Here is a 9,444-nt window from a genome sequence, read left to right on the forward strand (position 1 = left end):
AACGACGGGTAATTCAGCTAGTCTTAGATAAAGCTTTAGTCATTATCTTTATATTTAATCTAGATAAAAATATTGGATATCTTTCCCAACACTTCAAATGATTTTACACAAATAGGCAAACTTCAGTTTTGCCGCCCCTTATACATGTAAATACTATATCAAATATTTGTTGACATAAAAATTACTAAAATATACTTGATTCCGATTTCATTATATTTATTTATTTAAAGTTAACAATTTATTGGATTATTATATTTATTGATAAGTAAATCTTTACTAATTTAAATAAAACAAAATAATTTAAAAATAGTTGTATTATAATATAATAGTTAATAAAAACATAATATAAATGTTAACATCGTATTATAACTTGACTTTTCTTGCTTTTGCGTTAGTGAAATCAGATACAACTTTTTCCATGTCCATATTATAGGCTAATTCTTTCTCGATTGAAATCATTGCAAGACCCACTAAGCGATCCTGTGACATTTGGGATCGTAAATAATTTTTAAGAATTTTTAATTTTGAGAAACTTCTTTCCCCCGCGGCAGCCGTCACAGGAAGTGTTAAAAGGATTCTTAACGATATATAAGTGTTAGAAAAAAATTCAACCAATTGATTTTCCCAAATATATTCCAAAACCATTCGAGGATTAGTTTCTGATCATTGAACCGTCTTTGCAGAGCTGTAATTTCATCAAATAATTCTAATGCATTAATGTCAGATTTTAAGTTGTCATGTGATCCAATTGCTAGTTGAAGATTTTTACAATGAGTCATAAGTTCATCGCTATTTTTTATTTTGGAAATGTCATAAAAAAATGAAAATAAGGTTGCATGCTCAGAAAGTTGTAAAAGTCTTGCGTTAATTGATTATACAGCTCTATCTAAAATTGCATTGTAAATGTTTACTTTCCATCTTTGTTTAGAATCTATTATGGCATCATCACGAGACTCATAATTAAACTGTGTATTTGTAAGTCTAATTCTACTTTGACCTATTAATGGAAATTAATTTTCAATCCCAACAGCGTTTGCTAGTAGTTTAGCAGACTTCAATGTAATTTCAAACCCTTCATCGGAATGATATTTCATTAAAAAAAAGTTTAGTTGAAACCAATTGTTTAACTGTTTCAGAAACGTCAATTTGTTTGTAACATTTTACTGGTTCGGCAACGTGCGAACGCTCGTTTTCCTCGATGAGCCGTATTGAAAAATGGCTGAGAAATAGTATGGAAGAAGAAAGATTTAATTATTTATCTATTTTAAGTATAAAAAGAGATATTAGTAATTTGATTGATATTCAGGGCATTGTTGACAGGTTTTCAAAAATGAATAGACGTATTACATTAATATAAATTAGTAATTATGTGTATTATTTCATTATGTATATAATATATTAAGAACAAAAAATAACAGCTACTTCTTGTAAATAATTACTATTTAAAAATGTATAGAAATATTTTTATTTTTTTTTAAATATGTTATAGCATTTTCTATATTTATTATTGTATATTTAAACTACAAAATATAAAACCTATAAACAGTTATTTCGATGGAAACTCTATTTTTAGTAATTTCGACGACTATCACCGTTTCATTGAAACCGACGTCCGACAGGTTCAATCTTAACACGTAATGGTTCGGCTTGTTTGTCGGAGAAGCAGTGTTGGGACTTATCTAGATAGATTTTTTGTCATCTTTTATCTTATTTAGATAAATAACGCTAAGTTACCTAATTACTTATCTAAGCAAAATTTTTACTTATCTAGATAATTGTCTATATTCTTGCCAAGATTAGAGTTATTTTTATTCTTATATGCTCTATACCCTGAATCCAAGTATATATTATGTCATATACATTTATATCTGTATATTTATGAATTATTATTCTAAATACATAGGAATTGATGGTTTACTTTGTTTTAAAATAAAAAAATGTTATCTGATTAATATAATCATTTACTATAGTAATTAAGATACACCATATTGTTTAAAAAAAAAATATTTGTTTTGTAATTTACTAGTTATAACTCATCAATCTAATATAGAAGTATAAATTATATTAAATAAATACATATGTATTCATTTCCCTGGGGGGGGGGGTTAGAATTCACCCTCGGCAGTCCATGCCCGTCATAAGAGGCGACCAAAATGGACCTAGAAGAGGGTAGCAACTCTTCTAGTATCAAGAATAAATAAATTTATGCTTGAGTAGCATCCTTTAGTAATAATGGATGCTACTGCGATGTGGAAAGCAAAGGGAAACTACCACATTAACATCCCTAGTGAGGCAACTACTATTTAGTCTTCTAAAATGAATTTTCGCAGTGTAAAAAATTTGTCCGGACGTAAAATAGCTCCCCATTCAGATATCCGGGTGGGAGCTACCCTGCAGGATGCATGTGAGAAGAACAAAACGAAAAGAATAGGAACGTGGAATGTACGAACAATGTTAAAAACAGGAAATCTGTATAATATAAAAATAGAAATGAAAAGCCTAGATATAGACATATTAGGATTGTGCGAAATACGTTGGGCAGATAATGGTGACTTATGGTCTGACAACATCAGAGTTATTCATACAAATAGTACAAAAGGACAAGCCGGTGTTGGAATTGCTCTCAATAGGAAGTGGGGTAAAAGAGTTACGAATTTTGTGACCAATAGTAGCGGACTATGTTTGGTCAAAATAGAGTCAACACTAAACAACCTTGCAATTATACAAGTTTATATGCCAACGTCAAAAGCAGATGATGAAGAAGTGTAAGAAGTGTATGCAGACATTGAAGAGCTAATGAAACATACTAAACCACACGATAACGTAATCATCATGGGAGACTTAAATGCTATAGTTGGTGAAGGCAGGGAAGGTAGAGAAGCCGGAGACTTCGGTTTAGGTAAGAGAAATGCAAGAGGAGAAAGAGTAGTGGAGTTTTGCAGAGAAAATGGGATGATTATAACAAACACCAGATTTCAAAACCCTATATATCTTTTAATAATTGATATATTTTAATACAGGATATGTATGATCATGTAATTATATATTTAAATTTAAAACAAAACTAAAATACACTATAAAGACAATGTAATGTCATATCCTTTTATTATAATTATATATTGGTCTATATAATAAGAAATCAAATCAGGAATACTATGAACTACAAATGTGGGTATTACAAGGACAAAGGAACACAATAGCAAGTGCAAAGATCTACATTTCCTGAAAATTACAAAATAACAAGTTAAATGACGTCAATCAAGCAATATATAATAGAGACCGAAATGACCACAATGCAGATGAGTTCTAGTCACGGAACTGCAAGCAACTTCACGTCACTCTATTTTAAAATTTGTTAAACACTTTGAATATTAAAATAAATGTATAAAAGTTAAAGTCTCATAACTGATTAATTAAATTTAAATAATAAATAATAATAATAATAATTAAGGGAGATAAATTAACATTTACTAACGCCGCTAAACACGAAATATAATTAAAAGATAACCAACCGCCTATATATAAACGACCATATAGATTACCTCATTCACAACAAGAGGAAATAGCTTCACAAATTCGTAAAATGGAAGATGATGATATTATAGAACAATCCCCGAGTCCTTGGAATGCACCATTATTATTAGTAGCGAAAAAACCAGATGCTAGTGGGAAACAGGAATTCAGAATTGTTGTAGATTTTAGAGCATTAAACGAAGTAAAATTAAATGAGTTTCATCCACTTCCGAACATAACTGAAATATTAGATCAACTAGGACAATATTAATTATTCTGTGTTTTCGATTTAGCATCGGGATTTCATCAAATACCATAAGAACAATCATCACGCGAATTAACGACCTTTTCAACTAATCGAGGTCATTGACACTTTAAACGTATAGCAATGGGAATGAGAACTTCACCCGCAACTTTCCAAAGGTTAATGAACAATGTATTAAAAGGCATAAGTAATAGGAATAAAATGTTTAGTATATTAAGGTGATATAATTGTAAATGGGAAAAATTTAAGTGATCATAATAATAAATTAAAAGACGTATTCGAGAGATTAAAAGAACATAACTTAAAAATACAACCGGATAAATGTGAATTTTTAACACGCGAATGTGTATATTTAGGACATGTTATATCTGAACATGGAATAAAACCAGACGAAAAGAAAGTAAAAGCAGTTTTAAATTTTCCAAAACCAACTAATGTAAAAGAAATAAAATCATTTTTAGGATCATCAAGTTATTATAGGAAATTTATCGAATCATATAGTGCTAAGGCAAAACCAATTACAAATCTTTTGAAAAAATACGTTAAATTCGAATGGTCGGAAGAATGTCAAAAAGCTTTTCATTCATTAAAACAAGCATTATGTTCTGAACCAATATTGAAATATCCATGTTTTACGAAACCATTTATTTTAACAATTGACGCAAATAATAAAGCATTAGGGGCTATATTATCGTAAGAAGAGATAGGAAAAGATTTAACGAACTTTGAATAAAAGTGAAAATAATTACAGTACAACAGAATTAAAATGCTTAGCCATTGTTTTCGGTGTAAAACAATTTAGACCATATTTATATGGAAGAAAGTTTATAATATTAAGTGATCATGTCGTGGACGTTATCACAACGACCACGGCGTCCTTAGCGACGTCCGCGAGGACACGACCGAACCGGTTGGCCGTCGTCGGCGGCGGTGGGCCGTTGGCTCGGTGGACGGATCAGCTCGCGTACGACTTTGGCGAGAAAATTAACGGCGGTCTATCGCGTAATTTTTATTATTATTAAAATTAACTATTTATATTAAATAAAAGACTGTTAGTTATTATTTAATAAATAGTTTACAATTCTTATTCACCTTCACACCTACAATCATAGACCATTGACGTGGTCATTTAATTTAAAAAAATCCACTATCAAAATTGGCCCGATGGCTTATACAGTTAGAGGAATACGATTATGAGATTAAATATAAACAGGGATTGCAAAATTCAAACGTAGACGCATTGAGCAAAATGTATAATACAACTAAGATAATAAATGATAATTATTCTAGTTTTTTTGAAAAATGGAAACACAATTAATCTCGAATAAAAATGTTAAAGAAACGATAGGAAATTTATTAAACGTACCTGTTGATTATCATTTAGTATCAGGAATCGCTAAACAATATAATTTTATGGAAGGAATAAATAAAATATTAAAACAGAGATTTGGAAATAATCAAATTTTAACGCCGAGTAAAATAATAGTTGATATAAAATCTTATAAAATAGATAACCGATATGTAATGTTTTTAATAACTAAAAATAAACAGTTAACAATTAACAACGTATGAAAATATTTATGTAACATTAATGAACTTGAAACAATTTTGCGAGGAAAATAATATCAGTAATTTAGCAATGAATAAACTAGGTCAGTCGGGATAACCTAGAATGGGAAAAAATTAGGTCAATAATACGATATATATTTCGGAAAACTGATATAGAAATACTAATATGTACAGAGGTAGAATATACTGAGGAAGAGAAGTTAGACATTTTAAAAAAATTTCATGATTTAAGACTGGGAGGACATTTAGGAATAAATAAGACTATTAAAAATATACAGAAACAATTTAAACGGAGATGTATGAAAGCAGATATAAAAACGTATATAAAAAATTATACATCATGTCAGAAGAATAAGATTAATAATAAAAAGATACAACAACCCATGGCTATTACATCAACTAGTTCGAAACCATTTGAGAAAATATTTTTAAATATTGTAGGACTATTAACAACTACCTTACCGGGTAATACATATATTTTAACGATGTAGGACGATTTAACTAAATATTCGTTAGAAGTACCTATACCAGATCATCAAGCTAATACTGTGGCAGAGGCTTTTGTAGTACATTTCGTTTGTATACACGGAATACCTGAAACAATATTAACAGATCAAGGTACCGTAGTACCGTAGGTACCGTAGGTAGTTTCTAAGTAAAACTTTTAGTGAGATATGTAAATTGGTAAAAATCAATAAAGTAATACGAGTCCTTTTCATCTCCAAACGAATGGAAGTTTAGAAGGATCACATCGAATTTTAGCTGAATATTTACGACATTATGTAGATAAAAATCTAAGCAATTGGGATCATTTATTACCATATGCATTTCTTGTATATAATTCGACTGAACATTCATCTACTGATTTTCAACCATATGCATTAGTATACGGTAGGACATTAGAAATACCAGTTAAATTAAAATCTGAGCCAGAACCAAGATATAGTTACGATAATTATTTATACCAGGGGTCTCCAACCTTTTTTTACCGCGGGCCAAATTTGATATACGCTTTGGCATCGCGGGCCAACATTTTTAGAAAAATAGATAGGTTATAAAATTGAGCAATAAATAATAATAAATAAGATTTATTTAAAAAATGTATGTTTATTTATATAATTTTTTTATTTTATAATTCAAAATTTCGTTTTATTATGATAAGAGTAAGTTATTTAGTGAGACGTTTGGAATTGCTTGTCTTTTAAAATGTCTTGAAAGTTTGCATCAAACTTTTTGGTTCCAATTAGCAGCGTCGCTTGTAAATGTTCGTCACTTAAGTTAGTTCTGTACTTAGATTTGACATATTTCATTTTTGAAAATGTCTGCTCACATAAGTATGTTGAGCTAAATATTGATATAATTTCACGCGCATGTTTTTTGAGATTTGGAAATGATTCATCTGGCAACATGGCGTAAAATTGTTGGAGACTAGCTTCCTTGAAATAGTCTTTGAAATTGTTGTTTGATATGAGCTCGATAACTTCAAGCTGAAACTCTGTCGGTAAAGTTTCTATTTTTAATGCAAATGGATTTTCAAAAATTCGAATACGGTCTTCTGCACTTTTGAAATCTCTAAATCGGGTCTGGAACTGCTCTTTTAAATAGGTGAGAACTCCAACAGCAAAAACGGTAGGGAATTCTTTATAATTTTCAAGTTTGAATTTGTTGCATGTTGGAAAATGGGCAAGATTTTTTTCTATTAATTGATTTGTGAATAGATTTAGTTTTAATTTGAAAGCTCTAATGTAGGAATATGTATCTGAAATCAACGAGTTAGCTCCTTGCAACTTTAAATGCAACTTTAAACTCATTAAGGAGCTGAGTTATATCGACATGAAAAGCTAATTTCCATAGCCATGTTAAATCAGTTAACTCAGTTATAACACGGTTTTTTTCTGTCATAAATGTGTCGATTTCTGAACGAAGATAAAAAAATGTTTTCAAGACGTGACCTCGGCTGAGCCAACGAACTTCGCAATGATAGGGAATACTGGGTACTCGCTTTCAATTTCAGCAAGAAAGTTCTTCAACTGACGGTGACTGAGAGCATTTTTTCGAATATAATTTACATTCTGCACAACAATATTCATAACTTCATATATTGGTGCATTTTTCCCACACAAAGCTTGCTGGTGTATTATGCAGTGAATAGCCATTGGTGCTGCTGCACCAGTCTCCAATACAGCTTTACAAATATTTCCAACCAAACCTGTATGTGCTCCACACATGTTGCGTTCACCATCAGTAGTTACGCCTTTTAAAATGCTAAATTCAAGACCCAAAGTAAAAATAGATTCTTTTACCTTCAAAAAAATTTCATTACCAGTACATGAGTCTTTCATTGAGTGGACGGCGGCCAATTCTTCGGTTATTTCAAAAGATTCATTGACTTCGCGAACGAATAAAAGCACCTGCGCTGAGTCTGAAGTGTCGGTAGATTCATCCAAAGCAATTGAAAAATATTTAAAGCTTTTAGCAATATCTTTTAATTGACGAATAATATAATTTCCGAGATCTGTGGTACGTCGCGCAATTGTATTCGCTGACAAGCTAATACCGGTGAATAAATTGATTTTATCGGGACAAATCTCTTCAACTGTTTTCAAAATGCACTCCTTTACAATTTGGCCATCAGTAAACGGTTTTCCGGCTATCGCCAGAGTACGGGCTACTTGAAAACTTGCTTTTACGAGAGATTCATTTTGACATGACCGTTTAATAAAAATTGACTGTTGAGCTAGTAAATTCTGTTTTAAGGTTTCAAATTTGTCCGATCGTAGTTAACCAGATAGGTCGTTATATGTAGATGCGTGCTTGCTTTTATAATGTCTACCAATATTATATTGTTTCAAAACAGCAACATTTTCATTGCAAATAACGCATAAAGCAACATTATTTTGTTCAATGAAGAAATAGTCATTATTCCACTTTTTGTTAAAAACACGGCACTCTGTATCGACTTTCCGTTTTTTACTTAAACTCATATTTATTTTAATACAGCACAGAGCACTACACTCGATAATAAATGACACTTAACTACAATAATCATAAAAACTGATTCTACATAATTTATAAATTATACCCAATATACTACAGTAGACTCACGCAGTTAGAAAAACCCGTCGATCACACGTTCGATAGCATTATTATTACAACGGAAAAAGTCGATCATATCTTATCTGACAATCGCGTAAGTTTTGAGTACAATATTAGGCAGATAAGTGTGATTGACGAGTTTTTCTATTATTCTTGTTAGTATATATTTACAAACATAAATTGTTATGAATAATACCAAAAGAAAAAAAATAATAAATTTATTTTATTTTATTAATTAATTCAATAAAAAATAAATTAAACTAATGAAAATTAATATTAATATTAATGTTTTTTTTATATATTATTTTTAAAACATTAATTAGCTAGGCGGGCCGGTGTAAAAACCTTGGCGGGCCGGATTCGGCCCGCGGGCCGTAGGTTGGAGACCCCTGTACTAAGATATTACGTGATGAGACCGTATACCAGAAATCGGTAACCAGTAATATATTATGTAATTATGATGGTAAATTTCAATATGTTATTTTTATACTTAATAGCTGATTCAGCAGGGCTGCTGCAGATTAATCGGTCACCAATTCTGGTGGAAGTGTTGATAGGACATTTCTTTTTCCAACAGTATTGTTTATCTTTCTTGTTAGGTATTTAAGAGTAATTATCTATTATGACTGTTATGGGTATTGTTAAATGAGGATATCATTCCGTTTTGACTTCTAGTTTTTACTGTTGGGTTTAATAAATTGCCCAGTAGCAGTAAATTGAACGAATATTAAAACGGTAATAAGTCGCAAACGGAATGTTGAAATTAAATTCTATAAACGTTGAAATTTTATTTTCCAGTACGTTTATAAATTTTCTTTATCGAAAATAGATATAGCCATTTGAAAATCGAAAATTGATAGTGTTTTATCAAATAAGCGAGGAAGTTAAATTTATCAAAATTGTAACACAGTGTAGAATAGTAAAACCTAGAAAGTTTAAAAAAAAATTATTTTAAAATTCCTAATTTTTCCCGAGATATTAATTGTTTCACGATAAAAAAA

General features: G+C 30.3%; 2 protein-coding genes across 2 annotated transcripts; one reads left to right on the plus strand and one right to left on the minus strand.

Annotated features, from left to right (window-relative positions):
- Positions 1–2,316: 2,316 nt before the first annotated feature.
- LOC112680819 (craniofacial development protein 2-like) lies at positions 2,317–2,769 on the plus strand. The gene has a single exon (XM_025551034.1). It carries the CDS (start codon positions 2,317–2,319, stop codon positions 2,767–2,769), a length of 453 nt encoding a protein of 150 aa, XP_025406819.1.
- Positions 2,770–6,519: 3,750 nt separating this feature from the next.
- Positions 6,520–7,816, minus strand: LOC112680821 (general transcription factor II-I repeat domain-containing protein 2B-like; the record flags this gene model as incomplete). The annotated part of the gene is made up of 2 exons (XM_025551035.1): positions 6,520–7,043; positions 7,350–7,816. Coding segments are annotated over 2 exons (991 nt in total), but the record flags the coding sequence as incomplete, so codon positions are not given.
- Between the last annotated feature and the right edge of the window lie 1,628 nt (positions 7,817–9,444).

The sequence above is a fragment of the Sipha flava genome, unplaced genomic scaffold (assembly GCF_003268045.1).
Source record: "Sipha flava isolate LNK unplaced genomic scaffold, YSA_version1 18136_pilon_pilon, whole genome shotgun sequence".
Lineage (NCBI taxonomy): Eukaryota > Metazoa > Arthropoda > Insecta > Hemiptera > Aphididae > Sipha > Sipha flava.